Source organism: Anarhichas minor, unplaced genomic scaffold (genome assembly GCF_050575085.1).
Source record: "Anarhichas minor isolate MPS153535 unplaced genomic scaffold, ASM5057508v1 ptg000028l, whole genome shotgun sequence".
Lineage (NCBI taxonomy): Eukaryota > Metazoa > Chordata > Actinopteri > Perciformes > Anarhichadidae > Anarhichas > Anarhichas minor.
The window spans coordinates 5,279,746-5,292,315 of NW_027466474.1; the positions used below are offsets into that span (position 1 = coordinate 5,279,746).

General features: G+C 42.0%; 1 protein-coding gene across 2 annotated transcripts; it reads right to left on the bottom strand.

Moving 5' to 3' along the window:
• Nucleotides 1-5,593: 5,593 nt before the first annotated feature.
• zic3 (zic family member 3 heterotaxy 1 (odd-paired homolog, Drosophila)) lies at nucleotides 5,594-8,569 on the bottom strand. Of its 2 annotated transcripts, none has more exons than XM_076103381.1 (3): nucleotides 7,307-8,569; nucleotides 6,350-6,513; nucleotides 5,594-5,776 (listed from the first exon to the last, which is right to left on the bottom strand). In XM_076103381.1, the coding sequence occupies exons 1-3, from the start codon at nucleotides 8,295-8,297 to the stop codon at nucleotides 5,594-5,596; spliced, it is 1,338 nt and encodes a 445-aa protein (XP_075959496.1). In that variant the 5' UTR covers nucleotides 8,298-8,569. The 2 variants fall into 2 exon arrangements, with proteins under 2 accessions (XP_075959496.1, XP_075959495.1); XM_076103380.1 differs by having other exon boundaries at nucleotides 6,341-6,513.
• Between the last annotated feature and the right edge of the window lie 4,001 nt (nucleotides 8,570-12,570).

The window sequence follows — 12,570 nt, forward strand, 5'->3', positions numbered from 1 at the left end:
CTCAAAAGTGTTGAAAATATATCTGTCAAAAGACAAACGCACAGCACAATTGCCGAACATCTGCTTTGCTGAATGAGCGTTTGCCGGAGCCTTCGCTCCGGGGACCTATTAGCGTTTATTCCTGCGCCTGCTCTGATAAGGAATTCATCAAGTTTCTGACACCCCGCCAGATGTTGGGGGAATTAAAGCCGTCTCCTGTTGGACATCCTAATAGTTTGTCTTTCAGCTCATAGCACAGCAGAAATACCACTGGAGAGCTGCGATGTCTTGTGTGTTATTAGGGGCTGTAAATGATGGCCCCTCCCTAGAATATTTTTTATTTATTGTGCACATTTCGTCACTAACGGAAACAATGAATTCGACAGCTCTGTATACTAGACATTTCATCCGGTTTTCTTCTGTCAAAGTATAAATACTTGAGGAACTGAACTCATTGACTAACTGCATATCATTTTATAATGTTTGACAATTGTCCGACAACTTTCACCCATTTCCTCGCGAGCAGAAATGCCTGCAGGCTACAGTTAACAGTATGATGGGGTATGTGAATGTCTCTCAGGAGTCAATTGAAGAATAATTGAACTCAAAGACAAAGCCATTGTGTTAATCAGTCTGCATCACAAAAGCCATGAAACGCGTTCAGATGTAAAGACTCACCGTGGATTAAGGTACTTTGTGAATGCATATTCAACACCCAGCTGGAGGTGAAATAAGCATCGATAATTGGCATCAACTTCCGCACAAATGGAAGCCCTAGTTTAAGTAATTATCAGATGTGTGCTGGCTCTTATGCAATTACTTGTTTATCAATACATATTTCCCCTTATGATGTTACAAATCCATCTAAATTCAATCTGATTGTCATGGTGCGTTCAGTGACAAAACATTGTAGTTACCCGTGCAGGCTTAATGTCTTGATTACAGAAACGATCTTCCATAAATATCGACGGTAATCCACTATGTTAAGTTGTTCTGTTGCCATATGGGGAAAGATAAATGGTGCATTTCACACACATTCTCAGATGACTGAATTAATTCATGATGATTCCTTTTTGGCAGCATCGTGTCTATTTAGAGCAGTGAGGAAATCCGAACATCCTGTGCACACAGCAGAGTTTGGTCATGCTGATGCGTAAGGGCCGTCCCATAATCAAAATGTCTCACGGAGCAAGGGCCAAGTGCCCTGCTGAAGTGCCCTTGAGCAAGACTCCGCGACCTGCACAGCCTCTCACTGTAAAGCTGTAATAGTGCACAAAAAAACAAACTCAAATGTGCTGCTGGAACTTATGTACTTTTGAGTGCATTGAGATACAGTCTGTGCGTGTTGCGTCTAATAATTAGCCTGCTAAATTATTTGAGTGATAAATTAGCCACTGGGGTTATTAAGATCACAGTCTACGTTGCGTGACAAAAGGCGTCGGGGACCTGCTTGTGTCCGTTTATCCTCTTAGAGCGCGCTCTCCCGCTTAGCCAGCAAATACTCTACGACTGAGGACACGGAGGAGGCTAGAAGGGGTTGACCAATCAATCCGATATCAAACTTCAGCGGCGGGCGCGAGCCACGAGCAGCTACAACTCGATCCTATTTTCTGAGAATACAAACCGCACTCCCCCAAACAGCCTCAGCTCCCTTCCGCCTTCGGATTCTACAAGCACACCCTATAGGCAAAGAGAGATTATGAGCTGCTGCACGCTGCCATCCTCCGAGTCCGCATATCGCAGCCCAGTATAGCAATCCGTAAGATAACTTGACATGAATGGAGCGCTCCCGTTATTCAGAGCCAGTTTCAGTGTGCTGCATAGGGGCATACAGCTGCCAGTCTTTACACAACTGCATCCACGTGACCGTCACTGCTTTCTAATCCATTGAGAACCCACCAGAAAGAAGCCTTTCATGTTTTTTTTTTCTCTCCTGGATTGAATCGCCTGCTCTAGTTTCTCATATCTGGAAACGATGACTTGTATTCGACGTCAGCATAAAGCAAGAGCATGGTGGGAAATAACACGGGCTGTTGCTGGTGGAGAGTAAACGCCTTCAAATCAGAAAACAATGTTTTATTTGTTGAATTGATGCGCTCGCTTTAATATGTTAATAACTACTGATCTAATCTGATGTGATGGCAAAGAGAAACGCATATGAACCATGTCAAGATGTGAAAATGTTAACGTTTGATTTATATCATGTCATATTTGGCTCCTTCCCTCATGCTGATCACCTACTGCAGGTCAGAGCGCAGCCACCTTTCGGTTTAGCACACATCAGATGCATGCGTAAAAGTGCAGCCTCCATGTGAGCCCGCCGTGTTTCGGAGGAAGCCGGGTCTCAGTTATTTGACGTCACGGTGTCTGAGAGGGGGAACTTAAAATGTGCGACTAGACGAGCCGGGTGAGGAGGAGGAGGGAGGGGGCGGGGGGGGGGGGATGGTGAAGAGGGGAGCGAAGAGGGGGTTGAAATAAATGAAATCAAACAGAATGCAAAAGGTTGCGCTTGCGCGAAAGTCATGAACAGAATTTGAATCAATATTCCCAAATCTAAGGGATATTGGGGGATGTGTGCGTTGGTTTGAGGCACCTTGTGGGGGTTGATTTAAAATAGCTCCTCTGCTTTAGAGATACGTAAAGTATTCTCTTTACAGCAGTCTTTCAAATTATACTGAGCGTGTAGTTTTTTTTTTGTCCTGCATTCAAGCGGGTATGGCTTTATAAACCGTTGGGTTAATGACACTGTGTAATATTAGAGATGCAGAGCATGCCCTTGTTGTGATTCAAAATGATTTTTTTCGCCGTTTAAATGCTTATTATGGCGTCCATTGATGTGTGGTAACTCCTTTGGTTGTTTTTATGAAGCGGTTCCTTGTTAATCGGGTAGTGGGAGACGATGAGACAGCGCCACTTTTGGCAACGAGTCCCACTCCACTTTCACGGTCACGCAGTGTCCTCAGTTGCCCGTCTTCCAGTCTGCATGTTAGGATTATTATTTGTAAACGCTAATTTGAGGATAATTCAAAAAAAATACTTTGCATGGAGAACTTTTGCAGGCATATACTGATGACCCACATCCCCCATCTAAAACCCCCACTCTCTGCCAAGACGTTCTATAACCTGCTCCCCCCAATATTCCCATACACACACACATATACACGTACACACACACACACACACACACACACACACACACACACACACACACACACACACACACAGCCAAGATACTAAGATGGCGCCTTAATCAGTGTCAAGTTCAAGTGACTCCTACTAGTCTGATACAAACAGCATGGCAAACAGTGTGGGCTATATGCGTAAAGATGCAGGAAGCACAACAACAGGGTGATAATAATCAACGTGGCAGTCTGAGAATCGATTTTCATAATGTTTTTTTTTAATTTCAGTCAAAATTTCCGTTCACATTTCTTCATAAATAGTTGGTAAAACAAATCAACCAACATACAGTAGCCTAAAAAGTACAAGGAATCTTTGCCTCTGGTAGCTAAATAGGCTAACGCATAGGCCTGCTGTTGTAACATGGTTTGCCTCAATGTGGCACAGTGACACAGTTCATCAGTAAAACATTTTGCTCTTCAGGAATAACTTGGAGTGCGACCCATTTCTCTCAGAAAGTGTTACAACATCACATTCTAGCTGTGTTTATACATCAGGTATTTTTCGCTGACCTCTGGACATGGGGCAGAAAGGTGGTGGGAATAAGAAAAAGTACTTCATTTAAATTAAGGTATAGAAAATAGCATATAAAACATATATTCCTTAAATTATTTAAATAAACTTATTTCATATATCACTGTCACGAGGTACCGTTTTTTACATTTTATTTTAAAAGTAGTGCTGGTGGTCTGAAATTGTTCTCGTATGAGTACAATATACTTTGTGTATGCATAATATTTAATTCTTGAGAATAGGTTACAATGCAATGCTGTAACTCTTTATGCCACTGAACGCATTCTCCCCCCTCCCCCCAACCCACATAGATCTAGAATTCCTTCCACTAAATTTTGTTAAACACAAAAATGTCATCTTGACAAGTTATTCACACAAAACAAGCAAATGTGTAATCAAACTGCTCTATATGCAACACCACAACAAATAACACGCTTAGTTTCACAGAAGAATTACATTTAAAACAATGCAAGCTGACAGACAAAAAAACTTTTTTTTATTTTTGAAGATACTGTGTTGTGACAGTTCCATTGTTGCCGATGCACACATTTAAACATACTTGCACAAAGACATTGCTGGAACTATAAAGAGTGCCATATTGGCGCATATATTTGGGTGCTTGACCCGAATTTGAAATACTCAAAATGCTGTCACCTTGATTTGGAAATCATGAACTTCACACACTCGTCTAAGACCTGTATAGGAGTGCAATAGGCTGATGGGTTTATTCTTTTTTTTCCAGTACTGAGTTTATGCTACGAATTGACATCTATTTCTGATTCTATGAACGTAAAATACACAAAAAGGTTTAAATTTAACCAAAAATAAAGATATCAACAGAACCGTTTTATAGCTTCTCAGCTCAACTGAACTCAGTTCTACAACGTCAATGATTTACATGTCAATGGTCTCATAAAGAAAATAAAAGTGACGGAAATATCTGCATTATATATAGACAAATCCATAATATTCATATAGATGATTTCTTCGATCCAAATAAGACACATATAGGCCTATTGGTTAAAAAGAAAAAGAAAGCAGAAGGATACAATCGCGATGTTGGAGCTTTAGAGTTTATCATTTGTTCAATGTTAAGCTGGTTATGACCAAAACTGTACAGTTCCTGTTAGAAAACATTTCCATAAATATCATTTAAGTTTCAGAACTTATACCCATAATTAAATTACAAATTGATAAATATGGCATCATGGATATGTATTTACAACGGTATTAACAAAAGGCAACGTTATATTCAACGGTAACAATCGTAACCTAATACCACATTTCTCCACCTGAAAACGGACGTTGACAATAGATTCGACCCCATCAAACAAGGAAATACATTCACGAGTATAATATTTATTTAGGATTTTTTTTTTCTGTGTTCAAGTTCATGACAAAGACTTTGGCACGTTTCTTAAGACTGTTTGAAGTTCCAACAATCAATTGAAGAGGCGACAATAGCGCGTCACCGTCATATAAAACAGCGTGAAATAATCTTCCTTTTTATTCTTTTTTTTAAATAAAAATTTGAGAAAATACATAAAATGAAAAATAAAACATTTTTTTCTGTAAACTAAAAGATAAAAAAAACATTTATTTATACTGAGAAAGTATTACGTTTTATTTATTCGTGATTTTTATTTGATTTCCTCAAAACTGCGGAATACAAGTCAAATTTCGTGATCCTGAGAACGGACGTGGCCTGCTTATGCTGGCTTTTGCTCTCATCTCCTGTTGTTGTTGTTGTCCCAATCCCGTGTGTGTGTGTGTGTGTGTGTGTGTGTGAGAGAGAGAGAGAGTGTGTGTAGGTGTGTGTATGAATGTGTGTGAAGAGGACAGGAATAGTGTTTAAGGTTTTTTATCCTCGTTAATCTTCAACCCTGTGGTCCACATTGAGAGAGGGTTTGTTCTTCTGACTTCAAACGTACCATTCATTAAAGTTGGGTGCCAGTCCTTCGCTGTGGCCAGACGAGTTCTGTACGGCTAACGGCGGTGTTTTTGTCGGATCTTCAGTGTTGGCTGAGACCAGCACAGGCGGTGTGGACGACTCGTATCCAGAGCTTGCTGCTGGAGACGATTCAGATCCTTGAGACTCATGTACCTGCAAAAAAAATAAGAGAAAATAATGAATCACTCCGGCAAACGTATGCTATTCATTTATGCTCCGACAGTGCTTTTAAAGTGACTCGGTAGAAGTGTGTTGGACTTAAATGCCGATTAACTCTGGATGTTATTGAGCTACTTTTAACAGTAAACATACAGCCAACTTGAAACAGGCACGGCAACTTCCACAATGCAAAACAGATCCACATCCATGCGCCAGTAATGTGCACCTTAAAATGTAGTTTCTTTTAAAAGTATGTGATTTTAAAAAATGGCAATGATGAGAGCACATTTAAACGTTTTCTCTACACAGGTTACTTTTAATAAGGCGAAAAGGCTTGAAGCTGTGGATCAAAGAGTGACAGACGTGGAATATTCACAACTCGTTCACTGATATGTTTCAATCGTTTAATTGAGAGTTAAAGTGTAACCAACATAGATCTTAAGCAGGGTGACAGTGCCTGAAGTTGTGATAGTCCCTGTCTGTGGCAGTAGAGGGGGGGGGGGGGGGGGGGGGGGGGGGTGGATGTGTGTGTTAATGTCTTTAAGAAGTAATGAAGACGTTAATTACCTTCATGTGTTTCCTGAGAGAGCTGGGGTGTGTGTATGACTTGTCGCACACTTTGCAGATGTATGGCTTGTCTGACGTGTGCACATGCATGTGCTTTTTCCTGTCGCTGCTGTTGGCGAAGCGTCTGTCACAGCCATCAAATTCACACTTAAACGGCTTCTCACCTGCAGGATTAAACACACACACAGACCGTGAATTACCTCAATGACCCGCACAAACAAACTCCCATTGTAACACCACCTGTATAAAAAAAAAAAGCCCGGAGATGTAAATTGTCTGCAGCCTGTTATATAACTGTATAACCTACATTTTCGGGGCGACATGGATACAGCTCCACTACTACACTCTGCTCTGTCAGGCTTTATTTATTCAAGAGGCCTGCTCCTTCATGCTACCGCTGGCCTGCTCTGTGCGTCTGCTCGTAATAGTAAACACTGAATCAACAGGGCATCGTCTGCACTAAACGTGACGTGTGAGCGAGGACGACAATTCTAAACGCAGCCAGTCACTGCTTCTTTATAATTCTACATGGCGTCCAGAAAGCACAACACTTTTAATAGCCCGATGCAGATGAAAACACCTTAACTTCGTCAAGTGAGTAAAAGTAGCCTGTGTCTTTTATATGTCGCACAGATCTTCGTAGCATGAAAGCTACAATAATTACTGAGGGGGTAACGCACGGAGTTGCTCAACAGAACCACATTTTGTCTGCATTATTGAGCCATTTATAGCTGTATGTAGAAATGATACAGAATAAACTACACTAAGAAACAATTTGGGAACTGTTCACCACGGTAAAGTGGGCCTAAATTCTCAGATTCAGGTTCTTGTAAACAACATCAACATATTTATTTCCGGAGCACTCTGAAACATACACACAATTTCTAATTCAGAATAGCTTTCGCTTATTAAATGTAGTTTTACGCACGCGGTGCCGCGATATCGTCCGTGCCTTACCTGTATGCGTTCTTTTGTGGATTTTCAAATTCTCCGATCTGGCGAATATTTTCCCACATCCGGGGAACGGGCACGGGAACGGTTTCTCGCCCGTGTGCACACGGATGTGGTTGACGAGTTTGTACTTGGCCTTAAAAGATTTCCCTTCTCTCGGGCAGTCCTCCCAAAAGCAGATGTGGTTGCTCTGCTCGGGGCCGCCGACGTGCTCCATGGACACATGAGTGACCATCTCGTGCATGGTGCTGAAAGTCCTCTCGCATGTCTTTTTGGGTCTGTTCATCTGGTTCTCGTCAATCCATTTGCAGGACAATTCTTGTTTAATCGGTTGCCTCATGTATCTAAAGAAGGCCCCCGGACCGTGGTGTGTCGGCACATTCATCCCCATGTTCATGTTGATAGGATGGCTGTAGTTGTGGAGCTGCGTGCCGTAGGGGTCCGTCCGAGGGCTCGCGACCGGACGGTACGGATCGGGTCTTCCGAAAATGTCCCCGCGCAAGCCAAGATGCATTTGGCTGTTAACTACGTGTCCGCTCGGTGAAGCGTGGCTCACCCCCTGGTCGTGAAGTCCTGGAAACAACAGATGTCCGGGGTTATCGGTGATCCCCGGCGGCCCGTGGAGGCTCCCCGCCGAAGCTGCAAAGATCCCATGCTGGGCGCCCGGCGCTGTGGACTCTCCGACACCCCGGTTCCGGAAGAGAAAGTCCCGTGTTGAATTGAACGCTCCCCCGCCGTACGAGCCCACCTGCCCGCCGTGAGTGTGTCCCAGGGCAGCTGCATATCCAGTGGCTTGTGGGGTGAAAGCTGACGTCTGGCTGGAGGCGATATCGTGAGCCACGGGGCTGATTTTGAAAGCCGCGGAGTGGGAGGAATCGGAGAAGGGATTCAGTCCCAGACCTGGGTCTCTGTTCCCGATTTCGTGGTGCCGCGGTGTCCCGAAACCCCCCACTCCTAACGATGCAAACTGCGGACCGCTATCAAGAAGCATAGTCATGAGCTTGAAGCAAACTTAGGAGACGGGAAGAAAACAGAAAATAAAATTAAAATCCAGTGTAGCGCAGCGCGCAAGCTGCAGACACCGCGCCGAGATTTACCACGTTTTGTCGAAAGAAATCCTAAAATAAAAAACAAACGGAGCCAAAACGGGAAAAATCCTATGTGTAAAGAGTTGGGAGAGGAAAAAAAACTCCCGTTGACTGCGATCCGTGAGAAAGCGGATCAAACTTCCCCCCCTTTCCAGGCGGATGATGTCCTTGGACTGATAAAGTCAATCACTCACTCCCAGAACATAAATGAACTCGGGAGGCAGAGCTACGACAGCCAATCGGCGCTCGGCTACCCCTCAGACACGTGACTGCGACGGAGGGTGTTAATTGGCTAGATTTCTGGTGATTGGCACGGTTTGGTATTGAAGATGGCAGGTCGTCTCAATTGGTTTCATTTGATTGGCTCTTACAGGCATTATTTTGCAGGTATAACGGAGCACTCTAGCGCAGATCCTGGATGTGTTATGTGCAGCGCACGTCTTATGCAGCCGTACGTGATTTACACTCCTCAAGAAACTCCCAAGCAGTTTTACAAATAAAGATGCATGTTATCGGTGCAGACTATTATACCTACTGGAGGTTTTTAACAACCATATTCTGTTCAACATCCAGAGGACCACTCTTGTTATTTTACAGTAGTTGTTAACCAAGTTATTCTGCAACATAAATTAGTTGGTTTGCCAAAAAAAGTTTTTTTTCAAATGTAATATATTAAAAAACGTTTAATACATTTTAAAGGCAATCTTAACTTGAGAGGGCCTGTATATTTGAAAGAAAACGATCTATCTATCTATCGGTAGTTTATATATCATTGACTTATCTGTCTTATTTTCTCTTTCATGTGACCGGTTTGGCTCTTATTAACTGAAAACTTGAATGTACTTGGCACAGATCCAAACTGTGGCTTTCTTGAAGCCGCTTGAAAGGGGAGGGGGTATTCTTTTTTTTTTTTGCAAAAGCTCTATAGGGTGTAAGACGGAGGAATAAAAGACAGAAAGAAAGATGGCAGTAATTGTAATATCCTGAGATTTTTTTCGCTCAGCCAAAATTTCGTGCCATTGAGCAAGTTTCACAGGGCTGCCGCTGACTCGCTGCAGGACACATAAAATCTGATCAAGTTCAGAGACGCGCTGAGTGCTTCAAGCGGCGCTTTTTAACTCCAAGCCTTTCACATCCTTTCCCCCTCAATCTGTCCCAGGAAGGAGCTCACATTCTTTATTTTAGGGGATCTGGACCAAGAACAAAAAAAAAAAAAATCAGTCCTTCATTCTGCTTTCGTCCTCATCCTACCGCATTCACTCCAGAACATTTCCTCGAGATAGAGTTCTAGATTGAAAAGGTGAGTGTTCTCCTCTTCTTTCTGTTAGTAACACATGGCAGGCCTGTGTGGAAGTGTGTACATCTAGTTGTTATATTTATCCGGTGGAGGCTGCATGGGATTTAGTTTTCTTGAAGTGAACAGTCTGCTGACTGAGGCCTGTTACTCATATGGTAATGTCAATGTCGCAAGGACACATACCTCTGGTTTTTATGGCACATTAGTTTATTTCACATTAACACTTGCGCTTTTTGTACATAACCTCGACAACTTATCTTGAAGCAAAACGACGAATGAGATTCACTTCATCTCCTTTTCCTCCGTAAACTGCTCTCTCTCTCTCTCCCCTTCTCTCCCCCTCCCTCTGTTTGTCTGCCTCGCTCTCTTTCCCTCTCTCTCTCTCTCTCACCACGAAGGCATAGCCTCTCACAGTTTACTCCTCCCTTCACTCTCACACACTCATATTCTCTCACCGCACACAGCATGCGCGTGCACGAACACACACACGCGGTGTACTACCACGAGCACACACACACACGAGACCACGGAGCCTAGACACACACACACACACACACACACACACACACACACACACACACATACACACACACACACACACACACACACACACACACACACACACACACAGTTAACTGAGTTTGCCTACTGCAGTCTTGTAGGATTTATGGCGACCTTTGTAAACTTTCACAAGTGACAAGCAGCCTGTTAAGTTTTCCTGTATTCCCTCCATATTTTATTGGCTTGTTGAAACGAGAAGGCCCATACGCCACTTAAGGTTATGCGCCGTGTATTTGCAGCCACATTATCACAAGTAACATGGTTTAGATGAGTCACAAATGTTTGTGTGCGACAGAAAAGCAGCGTCGGCACGGCTCTTGCTGAGAAAAAAAAGGGAGCTGTCATCGACTAGGCCTAACGTAAAGCAACTGTTGCTTAAGAGTTGAATTCAAAACTACTGCAGATCGTTTCTGGTATTCTGGTATTTAGTGCATATTGTATTATTTAATTAATTCTACAAATAAGGGATGTGGCGATTTGGGGCTTCAAAAACGCCCTTTCTAAACATGTATTTCACCAGCATCAAGACATATAGACATAGTCGGGATTGCAAGAATATTGGTTCATATTTTTTCAATTAAAACTTCCTGTTTGAAAAATAAAATGTACCTCTTCCTGCCTGAAAGGAGCAGACTGCGTTGGCCCATTAATGGGCCTACTATTTGTACTGGACAATAGAAAAAGAGGGGGAAAGACAGCTTCATAGGCCTTTTTATAGAGCTGCACATTTGTTAACCGTTTGTCTCACACCAGACATTTTTTTTTACCAGAATATTTTACACCGGTCCTCGGGCATGCCGCCCTTCACATTTCACCTCTATTTTTTGACTTATCTATTTAATTACATTTTGGTAAAATGTATACTGCTATATTTTCTAGTTTTGCAACCGCACGATTTTACATATTTATTTTAACCTTTAAATATGTTCATTACATTTTTTTTTTTTTTTATGACTTTGCATCTATGACTAGGCCCGTGTTTTGTTTGGCTCAAATGTCCGACCCAGTGTAAAATCTTTAACGATCATTCAAACGTGGGCGTAATGCAACGTGCTATATTATAGCACGCTATTCTGCAGGACTATGAATAATTTGATGATTTAGTTATCTCTGCTGGGATTACCTCATTGGGCGTTGGGATAGCCCATTGGTTATAACATAATCGTCTTCTAACTGAGCATGCGCGTTACCTTAAAATATCACAACATTGTAGTGTGCATACCTCTTAGACAGTAGGCCCATGCTGTTGGAAAAGAGCAGAACATAACCATCAGCCTAAATGGTAAACAACTCACATTTATACATTTATTTCTAACTAGATATATTCAGTAAAGGTTATAGTGCATACATGTATAAATAACGTAGATGCATGATCACTATAATTCTAATATAAAGAAATGTGCCTATGGCAGCCCAATCTTCTGGATATTTTCTTTACTGCAATGTTTAGTTTTTTAATTTTTTTTTCAGTCCATGCAGTCTGGCCTGTAGCCTGCTTGGCTGCAGGCCGCTTGTGCTATAAAAGAGTTTGTGGACTTGAAGTTAACTCAATAGTGACCGGAAAAAGTGAAATCTTCATCTTCCGAAAACAATGGCAAAACCAAAGCCCATGCAGTACTTCCATTTATCATATACCACTGTATGTGAATGTGTTTTCCATACTCCCTTTTTAAAGAGGCAGAAAATGGTCAATGTTTCCCAACGGCACAGTTAAATGAATGATATTGTGATTCACTGTTTCGCTTAAATAGACATTGTGCTGCAGGATCTTGCAGGTTTTTGCTTTGGTTTAATGTGCCAACTCCTCGATTTAAAAAAAAAAAATAATAATAATAATAATAATACATCCTCCATGACACTTTTCTCTGCCCTCCTACATTCTGCAGAGCCCCATAACAGTATAAAGGCTCAGGTTCTGGTCTACATTCATACCATAATCCAGTAGATTTTATACATTCTCAGAAGAAAATACATCGTGGCTTACATTTGTTTCAGTGAGAATACTGTTTTTGCATGCATCATTTGCGTCCCCTTGAATGCTTAATGTTTTCACGAAACAAAGTAGTATACGTTGTATGTTGGTGCCTATAATCAACTGTTATTTTAGATGTCTGTACAAGTGTAGCAGCTGATAATGACACTGAATTTGCCACCATAGATAGAGCTGTACATGACGAATGACAGTTTAAGTGTCTTGTAATTTGGAATTTCACAATGTAATGCCTGACTGTGTTGTAACGCTATCGGGCATATTTTTGTGCTGTGTGTGTGTGATTGCTTTTTGCTTGTCATAGGAGAAACAGAAACGTTTGGTTACTCCATAT